Source organism: Hippocampus zosterae, chromosome 5, assembly GCF_025434085.1.
Source record: "Hippocampus zosterae strain Florida chromosome 5, ASM2543408v3, whole genome shotgun sequence".
NCBI lineage: Eukaryota > Metazoa > Chordata > Actinopteri > Syngnathiformes > Syngnathidae > Hippocampus > Hippocampus zosterae.
The window spans coordinates 16,202,737-16,228,623 of NC_067455.1; the positions used below are offsets into that span (position 1 = coordinate 16,202,737).

General features: G+C 42.5%; 1 protein-coding gene across 2 annotated transcripts in view; it reads right to left on the reverse strand.

The window, feature by feature from the left end:
• The window catches only part of ascc3 (activating signal cointegrator 1 complex subunit 3), a 68,578-nt gene that overhangs the window by 12,999 nt on the left and 29,692 nt on the right, over positions 1-25,887 (reverse strand). For both annotated transcript variants that reach the window (XM_052066400.1, XM_052066401.1), the window contains exons 20-34: positions 21,369-21,545; positions 21,028-21,253; positions 19,891-20,045; positions 19,284-19,382; positions 15,476-15,644; positions 14,833-15,053; positions 12,408-12,493; positions 10,821-10,987; positions 8,498-8,643; positions 6,750-6,870; positions 5,937-6,079; positions 4,970-5,107; positions 4,070-4,190; positions 3,317-3,449; positions 2,884-3,009 (exon numbers count right to left, since the gene is read on the reverse strand). In XM_052066400.1, coding sequence (XP_051922360.1) covers positions 2,884-3,009; positions 3,317-3,449; positions 4,070-4,190; positions 4,970-5,107; positions 5,937-6,079; positions 6,750-6,870; positions 8,498-8,643; positions 10,821-10,987; positions 12,408-12,493; positions 14,833-15,053; positions 15,476-15,644; positions 19,284-19,382; positions 19,891-20,045; positions 21,028-21,253; positions 21,369-21,545 — 2,228 coding nt within the window. The remainder of the gene's footprint in view (positions 1-2,883; positions 3,010-3,316; positions 3,450-4,069; positions 4,191-4,969; positions 5,108-5,936; positions 6,080-6,749; positions 6,871-8,497; positions 8,644-10,820; positions 10,988-12,407; positions 12,494-14,832; positions 15,054-15,475; positions 15,645-19,283; positions 19,383-19,890; positions 20,046-21,027; positions 21,254-21,368; positions 21,546-25,887) is intronic.

Consider the following 25,887-nt stretch of genomic DNA (forward strand, 5'->3'; position numbering starts at 1 on the left):
ATAAATCTCTCGCACACCTCACACACACACACAAACACACGCACACGCACGCACGCACGGACACAAGTGGGTATTTTACAAAATGTTATCAGTCCGTCATTTGTCATCTGTCAGTCACCTGGGACATCAGTCCGTCATTTTTTCATGCCGAATCAAACTAGAACTGCCAGTCATCTGTCACGTTATTTTAACTGCACTTCAGTCATTCATTGCACTTTTGTTTAAAAAAAATATATATATACTGTATATTCTGTATATGACACACACACACACACACACACACACACACACACACACACACACACACACACACACCTATTAAACACGTCAGGTATCAAACCCTCAGATGTGATGAGGGTAATTTTACTCAGTGAAACGTCTGATACGATGTATGCATTTTAAAAAAAAAATACAACTTTCTACTGGAAACAAGTCTGTGTACACTTTACAGAAGATAATAGCCATATGAAAGGAAAATGACCACTCCTCCCAGAAAATGACTCCCAGATCACATTATCAAACTGTGTCGTAAATAGGTTCCATACTTGGGAGAGCCATTTAAGAGTTACCACATGAGGCCTAAGCAAAGTATAATCAAAGACAATTTTCACCAGGTCATGATTGTGTTAGATGTATCAAATGAGAGAGAAAGTAATACCACTCTTTATTAAAAGCCAGTAGGTACTAAACATCAAGAAATTATAAGTGTAAAATAACTATGTAATCTAATATTTGTGCATTGTCAAATTATGTTTTTTGGGTTTAGTTTGTTTTTTTTTTTTTAGATTGTTCTCAATTCCTGATCATTCTTTGAATTTATGCAGTTAAATCTTAACCCTTGTGCTCTCCTCCACTACTTTCTCTACTCTTTGGACACCTTGGTGACAAAAATGTATACGCACAACCAAACTGCGATAAAAGCATCACAATACAATAATATTTCAGTAGTAGTTTTGAGCAAGTCTTAAGTTGAGTCATTAAAATCCGCTGCAAAATACCGATAAACAGTATGATCATTCAAACGTTGTTTTTTATGGATTTTTTTTGTAGGATTTTTTTGTATCAGTCCACATTTAATACTGAATGTTGTTGTAAAAAAAACACTTTTCCCCCCAACTTAAAATAAATTATTATTAGAGCTATCAGTTTAGCGCGTTTTTACTGGCATTAATTTCAATAAATTTTAACGGAATTAAATTTTTTTTCTCGCGAAATTAACGCGGCACACGTTGCAGCGGATGTTACGTTGCTCTATAAATAAACCAGAAACAAAACAACAAGCGTGCTGCACAGGTACACGCATGTTTGTTTTGCCAGCCACGGCAGAGCGAGACACCGAAAACGGATACTTAAAGAGTTTATGAATGGAAAGTTTACTTTTAAAAAGTTGCCAGATTGTTCCACTGACAAGACCAAAGTTATCTGTATGTTTTGCAGTCATAAACTGAGCTATCATCATAGGACGTCGAGTCTGAAATACCACTTCATGGCCAAGCACACAGCTGACGTGAGTACTCCGCCCTCTCGTCTCAGAAAGACAGCTATGGATCATTTCAAAGTGAAGAAAATGGATGACACGACGAAGAAATTTGCTGAAGCCATAGCTAAATATATGGCTACTGCACGAAGCCTGTCAACATTGTCCACAGCTCGATTCAAGCTGAAATCATTCGCATTGCATCGAACGACTCCACTACAGATTGCCAGCGAGAGCCTCTATTACAAGCTGTGTATAGAGATTGTACGTAGCGGAGAAGGCTACGGTACACGAAGCGGGAGAAGACACCGTTTCGGGAGAAAAATAAGAGACTAGGTTGATGAGCCTCTGGTGAATAAAGAGCAGGTAGCCTGTTGAATACGATGTATGCCACTGACTCGATTGTTACTTGTTTGGAACTATTTTGTGTGGAAGGTGACAGTGTTCCCTGTCCATATAAATAAAGCGGGTGGAGCTTCTCTGTGTTCGTCTGACTGACGGTGCGCTTAGGCATGTCGAGAGTTCAGCGGTGCAGTCGTAGTGACCATACTGAAAATAAAACGTCTCCGGTGTTGTCATCGCACCAAGTGTATCATCCGAAATGATGTCTACACAAAACCGTAGAGAGACTTCCGCGCAAGAACGACCAACAGAATCAACATAGACAGCTGTGTTCAAAGCAAACTTGAGAAAAACGAAGTATGCAACCATGACTTAAATCCACTGTAGGCTGAGTATTAGTTTACCTTAAATGTGCAATTTGTTATATTGCTGCTCTGTTTTGATTGCATAAAAAAAGCTGTTAAAGCAGCTGTTGTGTGACAAAATATACTTTTCACTGTTGTTGATGGACAGTAATATTGTGTGAGAGATAATCTGTGAATAATTGCTCCAAGTGAAAAATGTTCATGTAAAATTGAAAATCGAAATTGTTATTCAGTAAATATTTGCATTTTGCACATAGAAAACTGATTCATGATTCCATTTTAATGAGAGCATTAAAATGGGGAAAAATAGGACAAAAAAATATAAAAGGAAATTCAGAAACGATAAAAAATGCGTGAGTAATCACGATAAAGTTTTAGTGAATTTGAGTTAATTATGACAGTTGCATTTTTAACTAGATTAAATATTTTTAATTATTTGACAGCTCTAATTATTATATATTCTTACAATATGTTTTAGTAGGGATGAACGATGTCCCTTTTAAATGTTCCTAGAACAATGTTCTAGAACAAAGGTCAGCGGTTAAATTGTTTTGTATGTCGTTGTAGCCAGGGTTCCTTTTAAGAATTGAACAGCTGAAAACATTTACTAATTGTAAACCTCTTTCGAAGTTTCTTTCAGTTTGGTGTTGAATTGAAGCTTTTACTGTTGCAAATTATAATGATGTGTAACAACCTAACCTGGGGTTCATCACCAGTCGTCTGAAAAAGTAAGTCCAGGTGATGTAGTCCATTGCATCTTGCTTGGAAGAGACAGTCCCTGCAGCTATCTCTGCATTCAAATGGTCTGACAGCACACTGAGGAGACTGAGGATAGAACAATCACTCAATGTCTACATTTGACAACAACAATAATCATAATAATGATAATAATGGCAGCAACAACACTAAAAAGAATGTGAAGAATATGTGAATCAAAATGAAGGCCGAATAATCTGTTTCATAAAGCATCAAATGCGCCACTCCATGTAGAAAATACATATATTGACGCTAAATGTCAACAATAATACAGTACTTCTCCATGTCTATATTGATCACATTAACAAGTCCAAAATTGTAATACAAGGATTCCCTATAGTGAATTATAGCAAGGAAATCCCTTTTTTGCACTCACCTGGACTCAACAGGGAAAGGTTCATAGAGAAATTTCTTGTAGAAATCTTTTTTTATGTCATGGACAAGAATAACTGCTTTGCCCTGGTCATCAAACTGAGGCCGACCTGCTCGCCCCATCATCTGCAGAACATCTGCAGAGACACATTAAATAACAGGTCGACATTTCAAAAGCCATATGCTTTGCATAATATTATGGCTGCTTGTTTCAAATCAGAATTGCTTCTACCGCTGGAAAAAACAAATTATTGAATAACTGCTCGTGGAGGATGACCATTTAAATGTCAACTTTTGGAGATAAAAGGCAAAACATGGAATTTCCAAAATGCTGTATTTTTATTCCAATGGGGTCAATTAATTTCATTCTGTTTTATTTTTTAAAAGACCAACTAGAAAAAAGAAAATAACGCAGCCCAAGGGAGGGCAAGCCCGGTAAATGCACCAGGAAGGTCATCTGGCTTGAAACTTTGCCAAAGAATTATGAATGCCCCTTTTTCTTCTTTTTCTCTAGGTGGTCCCAGTACTCCCCAATAGATGTGAGTACATTTAAAACACAAAAAAAGGTAAACATCGTTCAGCAATATTAACATTTAATATTGTACTTTTTTGTTATAAATTACATAACAAAACACAATTTCATAATTTGTCTCTCACACTGCACTACTCCCTCTTTTTCTTGTCATCGCATTATCCATTTTTTGCTCCAAAGGACTTGAGGATTTTCTGCAAGGTTAACAAAACAAAAAAATCATACCTGTAATGGGGTAGTCCACATATCGTCTGGTTTTTCCATCATAGTATTCAGTTCCTTTGACAACCACCAAATGAGCAGGGAAGTTCACTCCCCAAGCCAGAGTGCTTGTGGCAATCAAAACCTGAGATGAGGTGACAAGTGTTAAATATTGACATTTATCAAAGAAAATAAATACACTCTGACATTTGTGTTTGACATCAAATGATGAAGACAAAAGGGTCAAGATTTTTCTAGGTATTTCGAGGGATTTTACACCTGACGCGAATCCCCCAAGAATTTAAAGAGGCGGAGGCGAAAGCCTAGAGTAGGACCACAAAAGAAAAATGCTAAAATATGGTGAGAAATTCATTAATTGGTTCCAGGCTTGATGCAGTGACAGTCACTTATATATTTTAAATCAACCTGGTTCGGGAATGTTTCATTAAAATGTTGTGTTTTGTTCCCAATAGTATTTTCTTTTCAGTTGTTGACCAAATCCAGTCTATAGCAAAAAAAAAAAAAAAGGCCTCATTCTTCCCATAATTGTGGTGCATGGTGAATAAAGTGAACCCTCTTTTATCGCAGGGGTCATATTCCAAAAAGAACCTGCGGTAGACCAAAATCCGTAAACTATTCAGCTTTATTTTTTACAATTATTGCACAATATAATACTGTACTATCGAATGAAATCAAAGATAAAAACATGCTTTTTGGCAACCTCTACAGAGATGAGGCGTGGAGACTGTTGACATTGGTCTCAAGTCCCTTAGCCAATCAGGATTCAGAACACAATGTGTGGTTTAAAAAAAGTCAGTCAACTGCCAATATCCCAGTTAAAGGAAAAATTATTGTTCTTATCCAGCGATACCAATGCGGACTGTCCTATGATGTCTAAATATTGTGCACGCAGAAAGATTGTACCTGGATCTTGCAGTTGACAAACAGTTCTTCCACAGTCTTTCTGTCTCGTTCATGTAAACCAGCATGATGCATCCCGATTCCGAATGCCAAAGTTAGCTTCAAGTTAGAATCCCGCACGGTGGCAATGATGTCCTCAATCTGCAGACGGCCCAAAAGAATGTCACAGAAATCAGAGTTAGAATTCTATTTGTGCGTCTTGAATTAACTTGAGATAATCAAACTGCAAATCAGTTTCAACTTTGCTTTCAATGTGCTTGCAAAAAATGAAAACCAAGGGTAAAAAGTAAAAATAAAGGTTTGCTTTGAGAAAATAATCAGAAGGTGTGTGAAGTTTCACATAATCCCATTACTAGATCCAAAAATCCATGAAAATTGTAGGACAACTATCAAAAAATGCAGTTGTGAGATGTGTCAGGGAAAATGGACAGACTGATCTGACAATTAATCTATGCTTGTTAAAAAGCGTCGGTTGTTTGTTTTAAACAGGAAATTGAATGTTTTACGATGTGTTCACTTACTGGACCAACAGAGACCCAAAACGTACCTTAAAACCAAGCTACGTATTGATGCGTGATTCTATTTTAATGTTGTTTCACCATAATAACCTTCTCTTTGTCGACACTGTGGGACAGTGACAATGTGTGGAATTTAGCCACTTTACAAATCTTTATACACCGACAAAATGTAACACACTGCTGTTAACTAATCCTACATAAAACAGGGCCTATTTGCAGGCAAACATACAATGTAAATGTTTAAACCCAAATAAACACTTGCATATGAGTACCATTTCGCCTACCAGAGGAAAGTGCATGCAGCCATTCCCTTTTTATTGGATCAGGAATTGACACTACGGATGATCGAATGCATGTGCCTTTCGTGTTGCTGCACTTGAACAATGCATGTATGCATGAGCTGTGATGTCGCAGGTGAAGTAAATCATCTGCTCAGTGGAGGTAGACAATACTTCTCTCTCATCCTGATGCAGCCACTGTTTGGGGTTGTCTTCGGTCGCCAGGTATGCAATGAGGTCCAGGGCTGTCAGTCGGGTTTGTCGTCGTGATGAGACGAAGATCAGCACTGGCTTAGCTGGAGAGTGACTACGTATTGCTGTGAAGGTAAGTGTTGAAGTCAGTTATTAAATTGTTAAAAAAATATCTCCAATTTCAAATACAATGAAAATAGATTGCCATTTGTGACATTCTGATTTGTTGATGATGATGTCAGCACTAAACTTTACCCTGCCTAAAAGAATCTGTCGTGATTTTCTGGCCTTTTTTTTTGTGATGATAAAAGCCATAGACTGGCACGCACCCATTTGATGCATAATCCCCCCCCCCCCCCATCTCAGACTGTCTACATCATAGCGGGTAGGCGGCAATTCCAATACGTAATGTTTCCTGGATGTGTTTGCCAATTGAAATGGTGACCAATCGTTGCAAAAATGCATATGCACATTCCTCCTCTTGTCTACTTCAACCTGTGAAAATATAAAAGCAGGCTGCACAATATTTTGGATTTATTGACATCAAATGTGAGCTCCAATGAACAAAACCCACAAGCACCTCCACAAAATCAAAAATATTGTGCTGAACATTTTAAAACTATTATTACAGACTCAAGTGGACAATAGCAGAAATGCACATTATGAATTTTGGTGGTGACTGGTGGTAATTGAGAAGTGCTGAAAAAGTGGGGAGCTGATTAAAAAAGACATTTTCAGTAGAATTACGTGTGCGAATGCTCTCGAGCATTCACACAAAAAAGTAGTCAGAGGTACCTTGGAAGGTGGGTTTATTCATGGTGGCCATGCGGGGGCAATAGTGCTGTCCCGGAAACCCATGAATATGAACCTCCAGCGGTACAGGGCGAACAGAAGGACGGAAGTTAAACAAACCCACCTGTCGAACAAAAGAATAGAAGGGTGTGGAGAAAAGCGGAAAGGGGGAAACAGAATGCATAAAGTATAATGTGAGCAGCTGGTGTTACAAAGCCCCATCTGGTAGTAATGTGAGGTTTCTAACGTTCTCATTGAGAAACCGAGACACAAATTGCTGCCGGACTGGTGCTATAAAGTCTGAAAGCTTTATGGTGTTGATGGATTTTAATGTGTTGTGGTGGTGTGCAGCAGCACCATGTCAACAACATTGGAATCAAAGTGTGATTTAGGATGCTATTGCTGTTATGTGTCGTCTTTTCGTGTGCTTTGAGTATTTTAAGTGTACCAATAAAGAATCAAATTAGCCCACCCAGTCCAGACAGCAAAAAGTAAAGCAGTTTCAAGAAGTGCAAGCATGGGCAATAACCCCATCTTGTGGCCAGACTGAAGAATCATCTTGGCAACCGCTCTGTTAATCAAAGAAAAACTGAAAAGTGGTCACAGAAATAACTTGAATCTGCCAGACAAAAAAATGTAAAATAAAATAAATATACAACACAATGAAACTTAGACACTGCACAGGAAATGTAGTTAATGTGTGTTAATGTGTTTGCTATTTCCACTGCTGTGATAGGTCAAATGCAGTGGTCAAATTCTGTGTATTAATGTGTACAGGACAAATGAAGATGATTCTTCTTAGTCTTTTTCTTAGTGTGTGTGCTTTATTACGCACACATAATTCAGTATCTTTGGTACATATTCAGCAGTAGACATTCAAAATTCATTTATACTCGCACTATGGGTGATAAATTTGTTGTGAGACTTAATGTACTGTATAAAAGACACACCGTGAGGTAGAGGATACTAAATTTACTAAGCAATTTTCAGCAGTAAAAATTTTGTCTTGAATGAATTTGCTATCTTGATTATTTACAAGTACATTAACGCCTTTAAACACGCATTTTGGCACTTGTTGTGAAATGAAAATTACATCACATGCATTCAAGGAATGACTAATCCTGGCTCAGCCTTCAAATGTCACATGAGCCATGATTGCTTGTTATCTGAGCCCTGAACACGGCATTTTCAGTCAAGAGCAAGTGGCAAAATTCAATGTAGTTATTAAATACAAGACAAGGCAAGTATGAAAGTAACAATGAAATGAGGACAGTTTTGAGATTTGGCCAATTTAAATATTAAAACGGTATTTCTTTTGTACATCAAAAGTTGTGCCCCCCCAAAAAAACCCTGATTTAGGGCACAAGAGGGACGAATGAAGGTTCCTGAGAGTGGTGGACTGTGAATTTGCTCAATAGGCATTCAGTGGGTACTTCTCCCCACTTAATCTACCACAACAATCAAATAGGAATAATAGAATCCAATACTATTCGATAAATAGTATCACTGTGCTACGTGTAGCATCTGGAGCAGTTCTGAATCAAAATGTATCAGATAAAATGACAAAAAGAGAGCATTTAAATGAAATGAATCACACTCACTATGAGATGGCGATTATTAAATGGATAGTATTAGTGTGCATCTTGCTCCAGATGTGTTTTGCCAGTAGAAGTTAACTGAAATCTGATTGGTTTCAGAAACAATAACATTGCAAATAAGGTTTACTGGTACGACCACCACGGGGTCCTTACTTGTTTGATTCCCAACCAGTCAGCAAGATCTCGCGCATTAGCAAGGGCAGTGGAGAGACCAACAACTCGAACACCTTTCGAGGTGTGGGAAGAGATGAAGTTGGTCCTTGACACAATGACTTCCAACACTGGACCTCTATCTTCCCCTGTAATCACAGAAAATGTCCGCCTTATACTGGAATCGTACATTGTAGAGTGATGCCCACTGGAGTTTACTGCTTAATTAACAAAATGGGCAAATACATGAACGTTTTTGCCCTATGATTTCGGATTCATTTTTTACATCGTTCCCCCCACCCCCCCAACACTCAACAATTTCAGTTTCAGATCATCACCCCTAATTTTAATATCTCACAACTACAACACCAATAAATCAAATGCATGACGTGACAATTTTATTTTTTAAGGGAAAAACAAATCCATGTAAACTAGTAATAAACGACTGTCATCTTGACAGCAAAAACTGAAATCAAGGGTTCAAAATAGTGATGCGTCTTGGCTTCCTCTTTTATTTCAGAGCTATATTTAAAGTTAGAGTCCATATGTCTGGCATGCAAATTGACAGACGTACACAAGCTGAGGCGAAGCTCAGAGCAGACTTTTGGAGAAAAGAGGAAACAGACTTCTTTATTCTGCACTGTGGCGGGTGACATGAATATAATGTATTTTATAAATGGTATATAGCAGTGGTCCTCAACTAGAAAGGCTGTCGGTCCACTTTTTTTTTTTATAAGACCAAGGCCCGGTCCCATGCACGGCGGTCATGGGGAGAAGGGCTATATGCCAATTTAGTATGGTCAAGCCAACCTTATACAAATCAACACTCCTCACAAACAAACAATAATGGGGTGTATGAAAATAACAATTATTCACTTTGCCAGTACACAGCAAATAATGAGAGGTATTGTGTTGAGGCAGAGGAACTCTTTTATATGTTTAAGTTGTGCCTGCTTAATAATAGAAATAGCCCTTTTAGGGAAATAAGAGATTTTTACTTTAACTTTGTTAAACAGTAGTTGTCTTTTTTCCCCTTAATTTAACAAAATCAAAACAAAATACTCATTTTACCAAAATAAATACTAAACATGAAAACAAAAATATTATTTTCATTTGTACAATTCCCCTTTTCACATCCCCTCTGAAATCAATGAAAAATATATCAGAAGAGGAGTTAAGAACCATTTTAAATACTGACACAAGGGAGCACGGGATTGTGCAGTGCTGTTCTTCCACTCAAGGTGAATGCAATGTCTGAGGCATGCAAATATTATTTGAGGACGCCATTGGGATGTTCATTTACCATGTTGCGGTGTTCTGCTGTTAAACAGCTGCAAAGATCCCCGGGTAGACGGGAGCAAAACTGCACACGATCGAAACCTCCCGCGATTCGTCTTGTCTAATTGTGTGTGCGGCTTTCCTGTGCTGAAGCTATGACCACACTGTGGCGTCGCGCGTGCATCTGTTACCTGACACAATCATCCATTTTGAATGCTTATGTATGGGCACACCTTAAGTTCTGAGGAGCCAATCAGCGCATTGTATATGCTGACGCTCATGTATGGGCACACCTTAAGTTCAGAGGAGCCAATCAGCGCCTCGTTATCGCCGACATGCCCTGCTCAGCCATGAGCATTAGCCAGTTCGTCAAACATTATACACACAGTCGCGTTGCAGCGTCCTCTACAATACATCTGTTCGTGCACGCAAATAATAAAACGGATAATTTTAACAAGCGATCGCGGTAATGCGCAGATTACAGTCCAAATATATAAAATGTATAACGTAAAAATCACTTTATAATTTATTATTTTATACAATTTGCCGAGGGTCCGGACAGAGGAGGTAGGCGGTCCGCTCGTGGATCGCGGTCCGCCAGTTGAGGAAGACGGGTATAAAGGAACAAGCGGAAATTAAATGTATTTGCATCGCAGCGTCAGTATGTTGCTGTTTTAAATCGGGTTATTCAACTATGGGGAGTAATACTAACATGCAACCGGGTCATTACGGATGTTTAAAAAAATCTGTAATTTATTTTATTTATCGTCAATAGATTTCACGATAGACATGAAAAGTGACACAATAATACAACAACATATTGCCCAGCTCTAGATGTTATTCTGTATTATTTTTCCCCAGTTACTTGGTATTTTGCTGTTCACTTTTAGTAACTCTCCGCTGTAATGTGGTTGCAGCCCGACCTGTGACAAGTGCCTTGTATCAATCAGGCCCCCCATTTCGGTGTTTTGCTTTTGTATTTAGAGACATCGTAAAAAACGAGACAGGAAGATCCGCCAGGTGTCATTAGTAAACAATCCTTACATACCAAGCAGGTGGATTTCGTCAATGATGAGGATCGCTACTTTTTGAACGTAGCTTCTGTTTTGCCAGCTTCTGCTTACTCCATCCCACTTCTCGGGTGTGGTGACAATGAGGTCAGCTTGTGCTATAGCTCTCATATCTGGGGTCACATCACCTGTCAGCTCCACCACTCTACACATGGATGAAGCACAAAGCACATAACTTAGATATAACTTTTATAACGGTTTTATAAAACTGTTGCACTGCTTTATTGTTTAAATAGACCATGTTAATCAAATTAAACCATGGAAAACATTTTCTGTGAGAAAAACCCTTTGATTCCCCCAACCAGTCTACATGTGTTTTGTGGACTTGGAGAAGGCGTTTGACCGTGTCCCTCGGGGAGTTCTGTGGGGGGTGCTTCGAGGGTATGGGGTACCGAACCCCCTGATACGGGCTGTTCGGTCACTATACCACCGATGTCAGAGTTTGGTTCGCATTGCTGGCAGTAAGTCGGAATCGTTTCCAGTGGGGGTAGGACTCCGCCAAGGCTGCCCTTTGTCACCGATTCTGTTCATAACCTTTATGGACAGAATTTCTAGGCGCAGCCGAAGCGTTGAGGGGGTCCGTTTTGGGGGCCTCAGTATTGCATCCCTGCTTTTTGCAGATGATGTGGTGCTGTTGGCTCCTTCAAATAGGGCTCTCCAACTCTCACTGGAGCCGAGTGTGAAGCAGTTGGGATGAAGATCAGCACCTCCAAATCTGAAACCATGGTCCTCTGTCGAAAAAGGGTGGAGTGCCCCCTCTGGGTCGGGGAGGAGATCTTGCCCCAAGTGGAGGAGAAGTATCTTGGGGTCTTGTTCACGAGTGGGGGCACAAGGGAGCGGGAGATTGACAGGCGGATCGGTGCAGCGTCTGCTGTGATGCGGACGTTGTATCGGTCTGTCGTGGTGAAGAAGGAGCTCTCAATTGAAAGGGCGAAGCTCTCAATTTACCGGTCGATCTATGTTCCAACCCTCATCTATGGTCACGAGCTATGGGCCGTGACCGAAAGAACGAGATCCCGGTTACAAGCGGCCGAAATGAGTTTTCTCTGCAGGGTGTCTGGGCTGTCCCTTAGAGATAAGGTGAGAAGCTCGGTCATCCGGGAGGGGCTCAGAGTCGAGCCGCTTCTCCTCCACATCGAGAGGAGCCAGGTGAGGTGGCTTGGGCATCTGATTCGGATGCCTCTTGAGCGCCTCCCTGGTGAGGTGTTCCGGTCATGCCCCACCGGGAGGAGACCCCGAGGAAGACCCATGGACACGCTGGAGAGACTATGTCACCCAGCTTGCCTGGGAACGACTCGGGATCCCCCGGGGAGAGCTGGATGAACTAGCTAGGTAGAGGGAAGTCTGGGCTTCCCTGCTAAAGCTGTTGCCCCCGCGACCCGGCCCCGGATAAGCGGTAGATGATGGATGGATGGGTGGATGGATGGAAAAACCCTTTAATCTTTCAAAACCAAAACCTAAAAAATATAGTGTAACACCATAATACTCATAAAAAGAAAAAAAAGCATATTGGATGCTGAAGGTGTTTAACCCCATTTATGTGAACCTCATTTCGCCAAACTCACCTTTTTCCCAGTTTCTCTTCCATCCTGACTTTCCAGTCCTCAATTCTCTCTCTGACCAGAGCTTTAAGGGGGGCAATATAAACCACCTGAAAGCACAGAAAATAACACATATCCATTTTGAATGAATGAAACTTGTTTGATTTTTGAGTGGGAACGAATGAAGATTATTTTTTTGTTTTCATTATTGATGAATGAGGTAAACATATCGCTCATTGATTTCCAAAGCAAAAACAAATGTTGATCACAAAAATAATTGTCTGCTTTTATGGAGGGCGAGAGATGGGCACCAAGCCCAGCTACGAAACTGGCTCTGGGGCTACATTATGAAAGACAGGACTAGTGATACGCTCCATCGTAACGGTGGAGAAATGATTCAAATTACTTTTTTATATATTTTTGAAGTCAAGATGGCGCCCGAGTAGGCAGCCGTCAGCAAGTGCTCTCATGAGCCTTGCTTTTTTTGTTGTTCTTGTGTTTCTTTTGTCACTTTGTGTTTGTTGTTACGTCGTGTGGACTCGATGTGGACCTTTTTCAGCATTTTTTGGCCACGACATTCATCAAGGAGGAGACTCTGTGCTTGGTGGTTGCGCCTTCTCGGCAGCATGGGTATACCAGCACTGTTTTTGACTGGAGGAATGTCGGCGCCATTTGACTGTCATTGCTGGACAGTCCCGGGGCGCTTGTGTCTTGCGCCTGTAATGGGCAGCATTTTTCACAGCCCCGCTTTGTTCAGCAGAGAGATCGGTGCTGTTGAACGGTCTGCGGCTGGATGGATGGAGGTCTTGAGGAGCCGATGATGAGAAGAAAGGAACGTTGGCGCGGAGTGCCGATGCGGATTTGGAGCCGGGAGTCGCGGCTTGGAGTTTGAAGCGGATTACGTGGGACAGGAGAAGTGAACTAATCTCTTTTCGTCAATGGATGCTACAGCTTTGTGTTTGGTTTCAAAACTTAGCTTGTAGCAGACGTGTGCACATTTTCAGCATGACGTCTCTGATCCACTGGAGAAAGGACACTTTGATCCTCTCCTCTTTCATCTAGAACAGCTTCAGACAACAAAGTGTATGCAGAAAATTGGTGAAGATTGAACGACTGTCTGTGTCCTATGTGTTGTCTTGTGTTATTTCTGTTATTTTGACTTCAAAATGGCGCCACGAGAGTGGCTGCCTTTCCAGCAGCTCCTATATTTTGTTGTTCTACTTCTTACTTTCATAACTTTGCTGCTGTGAATTGGGAATTTCTCCATTGTGAGACTAATAAAGGTTTTCTTCTTCTTCTTCTTCTTAAGCCATATGAACCTTAGTTTGCAACTTTTACCTTTCACAAGTTTCTATGTTGAAATAAAATTACCGGTAAAATTGTCTAAGAAGCATTTTCATCATCGGCGGTTGTGTTGACCCGTTTTGGCCACACCAGCGCCACGTGTGAGAGGTCAATCATGCCATATGACCCTTAAGTGTTCATATTATATTATGTTTTGTCGCGTGTGGTGAAGTCGGTTTAAACGCAAAGGTCCCCAACCTTTTTTTTTTTGCCAGGGACGGACGGGTTCATGCTAGTCCAGACTTTTCGTCGACCAATAATGATTCATTGACAACAACCGGTGATATTCTCCTTTGGAAGCTTAACGCATCGGGGTGGGGACGGGGTGATGACATACCTAGCCGATTGGCACTACAATACATCTATCTATATGTGCAGCCTGGTTCCAAATTGTACAGGTCCGTGGACTGGTGGTCAGGGGACCACACTCACTGCACAGTTTAAACTCTAGCTAGGTTGTTATCATATCTTCTCACACTCCAAGCATGACTAATTCATTTACACTCAATGCAATGGTTGCACTAACGTAAAGGTTTGTTTGTTTGCTTGGGTTTTGTTTTGTTTTTTTTGGTACTCTGAGTGAATGACAATCATGGCATTGACATTCCTCAAAGGTTGATGGTGACAATGCATGCAGCCTTAAGTACAATTATTTTTTTTATGTAAGGGGGAAACATAAGTAACCTTGATGAAATAGCAAATAATCATCTCACCTCAGAACCGCTTTTTGCAGCCTAACTGCTTTCACCCTCCTTGTTGCTGGTAATTATTTATATAATGATTAAGATTATAACAGTGATTTTTTTTTCAAAACATATCCGTTTCTGTAGATCATTGATTTTATTTACATTCAGGTGGTTGTAGTTGCAAGACAACCAACATTTTTCGAAATAATACTGTACATGTTGTTTTAGGTTACATGTACACTTATTGTACGTCGTGAACCAAAATAGATTTGGAGATATCATTAAAGCACCGACAACAAAAATCTAACAAAACTTAAGACATCATTTATTCTGGCACACAGACATGACCGATGGTATATACACGACACAAAGGCCTACTCATAACTGAAGACTGGTGGGGAAGAGTCGAAATGTCTAACCTTAGAGCTTGGGTACTTGTTGAAGACTCTGAACATGGCCATCTCAGCAGCTATAGTCTTTCCAGAGCCCGTTGGTGCCCCCAAAAGCACATTCGTATCAGTGTGATACAGTGTGTGGAAGATCTGAGTCTGGATGGGGTTGAAATGAGTGAACTTGTACAAGCTTTCATACTCCCTGTGTCCCAAAGCTGCCACTGGCAATGGCTGCAGGTCCAACAACTCTGTGAGGGAAATAGAATATGGAAATTGGAAGATACATTTGGGGGGGGGGGGGGGGGGGGAACAAGAACAAGAACAACAAAAAAACTAAAATCATGCACAATTGTTTTCAATTATTGGCGCTCATTACCAATACAGCCAATCACATATTCAAATAATATTTAAGTCTTTTTTTTCACTTTTTTTCGGACATTAAAAAAAAAAAAGAAAGAAATACTTTTTGTTATTATCTGTACCCCGTCCTTAAACGATTTAAACCATTCCAACTTCACATCTCAGATTCTCAGTTCACCAATTCGCTTATTTTCACAGCATTTCAGTTCAGCGTTTGCTCTTCAGCATTCACACACGATTTCGAAAGAAATCACACCAGCTAGTAGTTTGAATCTGTTATTGTGATTCACTGAAGTTTGATGTAGTGTACCGGTGTGTGGGGGGTGTCGCTCAGGCAAGATAAGGTTCTGGAAATTGATGATGCAGATAGCTTCGGCACCAAGCCAACGGTCTGACACTGCCTTGATGTAGTACTGAGAGGGTAGAGGTTCAAAGATGGGAATGGTAAACACAATGTGCTGAGCTTCTCCTGTGAGCACCTATATGGAATAGGGAACACACACAAACCCTCGCTTAGAAAGAAACAATCATTATGCACACTTCAAATCCGATCTTCTTTCCCAAAAATTTGCAGAAGCTTCAAAGGTTCAAAGTTATATAGGGAGGGAATGTGGGAGGAAACAGGAGTACCCGTTTCTTCACATCATCGGGGGCCGACAGGTATGGCAGCCTCGGTCACACGCTCCCTAGTATTATCCCTGTTTTTGTCATTTTTGTTTGTTTTTGGCGACCGTGAGCGGCTTACTTACACGAGGGAAAAGTTGCTGAGTCTACGCTCGGTCTTTTTTCACCAGCACACGAAAATCCACAAGGTTTTTCTGAGCTAATCGCGAGCGGAGCGGCTGCGCTGTACGGAGCATGGAAACGCCGCCGGAGGAGGGGGAAGCGAGCCGGCGAGCTCGTCAAGCTCCGGCAGCGCGGATTTCGAACCCCGCTCCCATCGATCCATCTTGCTAATCTAAGATCTCTGCCAAACAAGATGGATGAACTTCTTCTCCTCACAAAGACCAACAAAACCTTTGCACGTTCTGCTGCGCTCTGCTTCACTGAAACCTGGCTCAGTGACCGCCACCCAGATTCCGCGCTACATCTACGCAGCTTCCGCCTCCTCCGAGCCGACCGCGACACGGAGCTATCAGGGAAATCGAAAGGTGGTGGGATTTGCTTCTATATCAACGAAGAATGGTGCACTGATGTCACCAAGCTTGACGCACACTGCAGCCCGGACCTGGAGTCGCTGTCTTTAATCTGCAAGCCATTCTACTCGCCACGTGAGTACACCTCCTTCTTACTAGTCGGTGTTTACATTGCGCCACAAGCTAACGCTAACACGGCGATACAAACGCTAGCCGAACGAGTAAACAAACTCGAACTAAAATACCCAGAGTCACCCCTGATCATTTTGGGCGATTTTAATAGAGCACATCTTAACCGTGAACTTCCCAGATATAAGCAGCACATCGACTGTTTCACCAGAGAAGGCAACATTCTAGACCACTGCCATACAACAATCAAAAATGCATACCGATCGGTCGCCCGTGCAACATTGGGTCTTTCTGACCACAATTTAATCCACTTAATGCCTACATACAGACAGAAACTCAAATGTGTTAAACCGGTTGTTAAGACTGTGAAAAAATGGACAGATGAAGCAAAGCTAGCTCTACAAGAATGCTTAGACTGCACTGATTGGGGCGTCTTTGAAACTTCAACGGGCACACTGGATGAATACACAGACACTGTAACATCATACATCAGTTTCTGTGAGGACATGTGTGTACCAACAAAGTCCTTCCGCTCCTTCAACAATAACAAGCCATGGTTTACTCCCAAACTCGGGCAACTCAGGAAAGAGAAAGAGGCCGCACTTAGAAGTGGAGATCGGGCACTGTACAAACATGCCCGAAACCAATTGACAAAGGAAATTAACATCGCAAAGAGAAGCTATGCAGAGAGGCTGAAAACCCAGTTCTCTGCTAACGACTCTGCATCTGTATGGAATGGCCTGAAAGCAATCACTAACTATAGAATGCCATCCCCCCAAACAGTGAACAATAAGGGTCTTGCTAATGAACTAAACATGTTTTTCTGCCGATTTGAAAAGGACACCCCCATTTCCCACACACACACCCACCTCTACCAGAAACCACTCTACCTACCCCCCCACCCTCTTTTTCTCCACTACAGATCCACGAACAGGACGTGAGACGGCTCTTCAAGCAGCAAAAGATCAAGAAAGCTCCGGGGCCCGACAAAGTGTCCGCCTCCTGCCTGAAAGTCTGCGCTGACCAGCTGGCTCCGGTCTTCACACAAATCTTCAACAGATCCCTGGAGCTGTGTGAGGTCCCATCCTGCTTCAAACAGTCTACCATCATCCCAGTTCCCAAGAAATCGGCAACATCGGAACTGAACGACTATAGGCCTGTCGCCCTGACGTCTGTGGTCATGAAGTCCTTTGAACGCCTTGTGCTGAACCACCTAAAGAACGTCACTGGACCCCTGCTGTACCCTCTCCAGTTTGCCTACCGGGCAAACAGGTCTGTGGAAGACGCAGTCAACATAGGTCTGCACTACATCCTCAAGCACCTCGACAGCACAGGGACCTACGCAAGGATTCTGTTTGTGGATTTCAGCTCTGCGTTCAACACCATCATCCCGGAACTCCTCACCCCCAAACTACTCCAACTCGGTGTGTCCCCTACGATCTGCCAGTGGATCCTCAGCTTCCTGACGGGACGGACACAACAGGTGAGACTGGGAACAACAACATCATCAATACGCACCACCAGCACTGGAGCCCCACAGGGATGTGTCCTCTCGCCACTGCTCTTCTCTCTCTACACAAACGATTGCACCTCAACAGATCCAGCTGTCAAACTCATAAAGTTCGCAGACGACACCACGGTCATCGGTCTCATCAAAGACGGCGACGAGTCTGCGTACCGCCAACAAGTGGAGCAGCTGGAGCTCTGGTGCCGCCGACACAACCTCGGGCTGAACACGCTCAAGACTGTAGAGATGGTCGTGGACTTCAGGAAACATTCTTCTCCTCAGTTGCCCCTCACACTATCCAACTGCCCTGTGTCAACCGTCGAGACCTTCAAGTTCCTGGGAATCACAGTCTCCCAGGACATGAAGTGGGAAGTCAACACCATCTCCATCCTGAAAAGGCCCCGGCAGCGGATGTACTTCCTGAGGCTGCTGAGGAAGCATGGCCTGCCACAGGAGGTGCTACGACAGTTCTACACGGCAGTCATCGAATCAATCCTGTGTTCTTCCATCACGGTTTGGTTTGGGGCCGCCACAAAAAAGGACAAAATCCGACTTCAACGGACAGTTAGGACAGCAGAAAAAATCGTTGGCACCGCCCTACCCACTCTTGAGGACTTGCACACTGCAAGAATCAAGACAAGGGCACGGAAAATCCTCCTGGATCCCCCGCACCCTGCCCACCACCTTTTTCAGCCACTCCCCTCAGGCAGACGCTACAGATCCATGCGCACCAAATCCAGTAGACACTTAAACAGCTTCTTCCCTCTAGCCATTAACTCCTTAAACAGTCACTGACGTAGTCACTCTTCTTGCACCACAAAATGGTACTACAAAACTACTGGTTACTCTAAAATGGTTCAATGATTTTGTTGTTTACGATGATACTAGTGCAGCGTGTTATACCGGAGACAAATTCCTTGTGTGTTCTACATACTTGGCCAATAAAGATGATTCTGATTCTGAATTTATATCATTAACCGAATAGCCTAATTGTCCAAGTCATTTTGTAGCGTTTTCGAAAAACAGGAAAAAAACACAAATAAACAAAAAGAGTTCAGTTGCGATGACCTGGGTGACTGAGAATCTACAAGGGCGTAAAAAAAATGTCAAGCACATTGGCATTATTTATTGAGAGTGATATGAGTTAAAAATGACCATTTGCTATCGGAGTAACAATGTAATTATATTTCGTTCCTATTGACCAAAGGCGAACCAAAAGTTTTCTAATCAGAAAATGTACTATATAATTGAACTTCTTACTGTATGTCGAGTTTTTTTCTGCTGTTTATTTAGTTCAACATGATTTAGTAATCATCTAATAGAATTTGTAGTGCCACAAAACCAACCTGCTTTTTCTGGAGGAGGAAGTACTCAGAGTGGTAGATGTGATCATTGATTGGGTCCTCCACCCATAACCACCATGGCTCACCCACAGACCCATGTACCTGAAACATGCAAGAAAAAAAAAACAAAAAAAGAAGACAACAGAGTAATTCCTCAATTTCTGATGTTTCTGTAGATCCAAATGTATGAGACCATACATGGAATTATCTGGATTTCTGCACAAATTCTTTGTAAAAAGGTAATCCGATCTTCAGTTATATTACGCTTAAATCTACAACGCCCCACTTGTTCAAATAGCATTATTATTTGTACTACAATAAAATAAGAACAAGCTATTGCAGCAGGTTGCACCTTCTTCTACTCGAGGAGCATTCCATTGGTCTACTTTTCATAATCCATCACTAGCGTTGACAGATGAACAAATGTTACATTTGTTATGAACAAATCATGTTCAGACACGTGAGGCAATATTGGCTACTTATTATTTTTGTTCAGTTGTTGATTTTGGTTCTATCACCAAGCAGCTAATTATATATAGCGAATACAATTGTGTCAAAGTGGGGAGCCAGACGATCGTTCAAATCCCGCATCAAAGGCCACCATATTTACCTGATCATTCCAACGGAAGTCAGGTGTGACAATGAGACGGACGCGCAGGACAGTTCGTGTGATTGGTTGAACACTAGCCTCCATTGTGATTGAAGGGATCTGATGGACGCACTGTTTCACTGTCAACCCAATGTTAACATGATGCAGCATGTGTCCTGGAAACAATACACCTGGTATTAACATAGTGAGAAGATCAAGAAGAATGACAATATACCAAAATGGAACCAAGCTCCTCATCTGCCAATGCTCTGTTGACTTGCAGGTCACATCATGTTTAGAAACTGCTAATTGAAGAAATGATACTTTCCAAGCATGTATTGCAGGCCCGTCCCGTTTTGATTTTACTATTTCTGTCAGCAACTCCTTTAAATCGATTTGAGTTTAAGTACCGGTATATTCACAAAAACTGCAAATATGTAAACTTAATTTTCTCCATCTTTGCTTGATTCAGAGAAGACTTAAAACCACCAAAACCTAAAGACAAACATTTTTAAAACAAAAACACTTTTTATGTGCCAGTACAGTACAAGTAAAAACATGGTGCTATGACTAACACTGCATTTGTAGAATATGATTTTAACAGAATTATCCAAAAATGTAATCAGGGTGTGACACTAAGGCTAATTGAGTGACAGTTCGAGTCATGATGTGGCGATCCTGCCGGAACCGGCACTGGTGCTGGTACACGGGCCCGAGCAACCTTCATGAAAATATTACGTTTGTGTAGCAACTTTTTTACATGTATTTTTTTTAATTGCAGTGTAACATCTAATTGAATACTTTATTTCTTGTTTAAGCCATTCCTTTTGGAAGAACTCAAACTCTCACTATAGGACATTAAATATTTTTTAAAAACAGGTACGTGTTAATGTCATCATATTTATATATGAAATTTGGTCTGCCCCCGTTGCGCCAGCATCAGTGAATTGCAGGTGGCCCTAGACAATCACAGACTGTTGAAAGTAAACCGCTGCTAAGGACAGCGTCTGAGGTGAAAATTATAATTACTAAGAAAACACTATGGTTTTCTTAGTAATTAAAGCGGGCAGGAATAGATGAACATAAGGCGCAATCTCGAAAATTCAACGGTTCAGGGAAAAAAAAAAACACAACTGTTAAGTTTGAAAACAGTCATACCAATTTCATCCTTCCTCATTTCCTTTAGTTTATCAACAGTAAGCTTCTTCTCCTCCAATCGATTCAGCACAATGTGACTTAAGTTGGAGAACTGGCGAAGAGGATGGGCAAAGCCCCAAAGCCGCTTGTCAATGACTTTGCAGAGTGTGAGCAGTCGATAGGTCATGGCCGGCCAACGCTTTCTTAGAGCAATTTCAAACAATGCTCTGACAATTCGAGCAGCATTCTGAAAAGTGGCAAAAGCAGGAAATTATCATACATTGCTTTAATAATGTGAATATTATTTCAATAGTATATATAATAGTATATATGAAATATTCTTTCAATAGTTTGTTTCTCACCTGTGCAACATATGAAAGGTCTGAGATGAGGGAGAAGCCGTCTACATCTCCACGACTTATGTACGTCTGCAAGAGAATGTTAACCTTGCCGTAGCCATTTTCCACTCCGCCTGCTGCGGGCAGCTCACAGTAGTTGCACAGCATCTGCTCCAGCTCCTCCATCTCTTCATCACGAACCTGCCAGCATTTTTCCGGACCGTGAGAAATTAGAACCACAATTTGGACTATTTTTGAGGTGGGGAGATCATATCATCCCCATGTTAAGATGACAAATACGACTGTAGTTGAGTCGATGGAGTGTGACCCATACAGTGGGTAGCTGGACCCCCCCTACACAATTCCAGGGTCAAGGATTGCCCAGGCCTAATCTATGCCGTCTGAGGGATTTTTCCCACCATCCTTCCCTGGGAACTTCAGGTGGCCCCTGTGTTGATGTAGCCAGCCAGGATCAATCCTGTCAACAGGGGGATTCGAGGAGCAATTTTTGTTTGCTCTTGATTTTACGAATGTGAAATATGACTAGTAAACTTCGCCCCACATGCGACTAGGGAATTCGATTAGGAGGCATAGTTTATCGATCAATGACCATTCCAATGTTTGGGAAAATGGTAAAGAGATTGTAAGAAAGACATTAGGGGGTCAGAGCATCCGTTTTTGGGGTGCAGTATGTTTGTTTGCATGAGTGGAGATTTGAGGAGGTGAGTCATTTGAGTGCCACATGTATGGAAGATGATGCCAAAATTCTGAAGGCCACATTTGTAGAAGGACACCGTTCCAGCGGAAATGACATGGGTTTGAAACTTTCCTTGTGATATGACAGGTGCAAGATGCGATGGACCTCAAGGGAGACTGCTGCTTGTCTCCAGGGTAAATGCTTCCTTTGTTCATGATATAAGATACCTAAGATGTCACTAAGAAACTGTACCTTTTCAGTAAAAGAAGAGAACCCCCCACCCCACGCTTACAGCCACTGTGTGATTATTTTCACCGCCGACAGGTATGGCAGCCTCGGTCACACGCTCCCTAGTATTATCCCTGTTTTTGTCATTTTCGTTTGTTTTTGGCGACCCTGAGCGGCTTACTTACACGAGGGAAAAGTTGCTGCGCATTGGGGAGTCTACGCTCGGTCTTTTTTCACCAGCACACGAAAATCCACAAGGTTTTTCGGAGCTAATCGCGAGCGGAGCGGCTGTGCTGTACGGAGCATGGAGACGCCGCCGGAGGAGGGGGAAGCGAGTCGGCGTGCTCGTCAAGCTCAGGCAGCGCGGATTTCGAACCCCGCTCCCATCGATCCATCTTGCTAATCTACGATCTCTGCCAAACAAGATGGATGAACTTCTTCTCCTCACAAAGACCAACAAAACATTTGCACGTTCTGCTGCGCTCTGCTTCACTGAAACCTGGCTCAGTGACCGCCATCCAGATCCCGCGCTACATCTACCCGGCTTCCGCCTTCTCCGAGCCGACCGCGACACGGAGCTATCGGGGAAATCGAAAGGTGGTGGGATTTGCTTCTATATCAACGAAGAATGGTGCACTGATGTCACGAAGCTCGACGCACACTGCAGCCCGGACCTGGAGTCGCTGTCTTTAAACTGCAAGCCATTCTACTCGCCATGTGAGTTCACCTCCTTTTTACTAGTCGGTGTTTACATTGCGCCACAAGCTAACGCTAACACGGCGATACAAACGCTAGCCGAACAAGTAAACAAACTCGAACTAAAATACCCAGAGTCACCCCTGATCATTTTGGGCGATTTTAATAGAGCACATCTTAACCGTGAACTTCCCAGATATAAGCAGCACATCGACTGTTTCACCAGAGAAGGCAACATTCTAGATCACTGCTATACAACAATCAAAAATGCATACCGATCGGTCGCCCGCGCAGCATTGGGTCTTTCTGACCACAATTTAATCCACTTAATACCTACATACAGACAGAAACTCAAATGTGTTAAACCGGTTGTTAAGACTGTGAAAAAATGGACAGATGAAGCAAAGCTAGCTCTACAAGAATGCTTAGACTGCACTGATTGGGGCGTCTTTGAAACTTCAACGGGCACACTGGATGAATACACAGACACTGTAACATCATACATCAGTTTCTGTGAGGACATGTGTGTACCAACGAAGTCGTTCTGCTCCTTCAACAATAACAAGCCATGGTTTACTCCCAAACTCAGGCAACTCAGGAAAGAGAAAGAGGCCGGATTTAGAAGTGGAGATCGGGCACTGTACAAACATGCCCGAAACCAATTGACAAAGGAAATTAACATCGCAAAGAGAAGCTATGCAGAGAGGCTGAAAAACCAGTTCTCTGCTAACGACTCTGCATCTGTATGGAATGGCCTGAAAGCAATCACTAACTATAGAATGCCATCCCCCAAAACAGTGAACAATAAGGGTCTTGCTAATGAACTAAACATGTTTTTCTGCCGATTTGAAAAGGACCCCCCCATTTCCCACACACACCCACCTCTACCAGAAACCACTCTACCTAGCCCCCCACCCTCTTTTTCTCCACTACAGATCCACGAACAGGACGTGAGACGGCTCTTCAAGCAGCAAAAGATCAAGAAAGCTCCGGGGCCCGACAAAGTGTCCCCCTCCTGCCTGAAAGTCTGCGCTGACCAGCTGGCTCCGGTCTTCACACAAATCTTCAACAGATCCCTGGAGCTGTGTGAGGTCCCATCCTGCTTCAAACAGTCTACCATCATCCCAGTTCCCAAGAAATCGGCAACATCGGAACTGAACGACTACAGGCCTGTCGCCCTGACGTCTGTGGTCATGAAGTCCTTTGAACGCCTTGTGCTGAATCACCTAAAGAACGTCACTGGACCCCTGCTGGACCCTCTCCAGTTTGCCTACCGGGCAAACAGGTCTGTGGAAGACGCAGTCAACATAGGTCTGCACTACATCCTCGAGCACCTCGACAGCACAGGGACCTACGCAAGGATTCTGTTTGTGGATTTCAGCTCTGCGTTCAACACCATCATCCCGGAACTCCTCACCCCCAAACTACTCCACCTCGGTGTGTCCCCTACGATCTGCCAGTGGATCCTCAGCTTCCTGACGGGACGGACACAACAGGTGAGACTGGGAGCAACAACATCATCAATACGCACTACCAGCACTGGTGCCCCATAGGGATGTGTCCTCTCGCCACTGCTCTTCTCTACACAAACGATTGCACCTCAACAGATCCAGCTGTCAAACTCAAAGTTCGCAGACGACACCACTGTCATCGGTCTCATCAAAGACGGCGACGAGTCTGTGTACCGCCAACAAGTGGAGCAGCTGGAGCTGTGGTGCGGCCGACACAACCTCGGGCTGAACACGATCAAAACTGTAGAGATGATCGTGGACTTCAGGAAACATTCTTCTCCTCAGTTGCCCCTCACACTATCCAACTGCCCTGTGTCAACCGTCGAGACCTTCAAGTTCCTGGGAATCACAGTCTCCCAGGACATGAAGTGGGAAGTCAACACCATCTCCATCCTGAAAAGGGCCCGGCAGCGGATGTACTTCCTGAGGCTGCTGAGGAAGCATGGCCTGCCACCGGAGGTGCTACGACAGTTCTACACTGCAGTCATCGAATCAATCCTGTGTTCTTCCATCACGGTTTGGTTTGGGGCCGCCACAAAAAAGGACAAAATCCGACTTCAACGGACAGTTAGGACGGCAGAAAAAATCGTTGGCACCGCCCTACCCACTCTTGAGGACTTGCACACTGCAAGAATCAAGACAAGGGCACGGAAAATCCTCCTGGATCCCCCGCACCCTGCCCACCACCTTTTTCAGCCACTCCCCTCAGGCAGACGCTACAGATCCATGCGCACCAAATCCAGTAGACACTTGAACAGCTTCTTCCCTCTAGCCATTAACTCCTTAAACAGTCACTGACAGTCACTCTTCTTGCACCACAAAATGGTACTTCAAAACTAGTGGTTACTCTAAAATGGTTCAATGATTTTGTTGTTTACGATGATACTAGTGCAGCGTGTTACACCGGAGACAAATTCCTTGTGTGTTCTACATACTTGGCCAATAAAGATGATTCTGATTCTGATTCTGATTCTGATTCCATATCATTCACACCTACATGTTAATTAGCCTATTTCATTTGTACTTTCCTTATTTTTGTTATTTTCCGTTGTAGTTTGTATGTGTGATATGTTCTTTGTATGTATGTAAGCAGCAAAGAGCATTTCATTTCCCTCAGGATTAATGTCATATTAATGATTTTGTTTTTTAATTTATTGGAAAACTCTGGCCAAGGTGAAGACTACCTACAATTGGGCTGTCAACCTTGCATGCATGTTCATGAGAATACTCATGCATGGCCCGAAAGAATCATGCGTTTGTTGTCTGTTTGTATTACAGTTTGTCGTGTTTTCAGGAACCGATATCAAACACAACACATTTGTATTTGTATAATACGTTATTTTGGTGTTTTGTCTACAGTGTGACTACCCTTTGACTGACTAAATTAATTTCTCAACCATGTTGTAGCCTT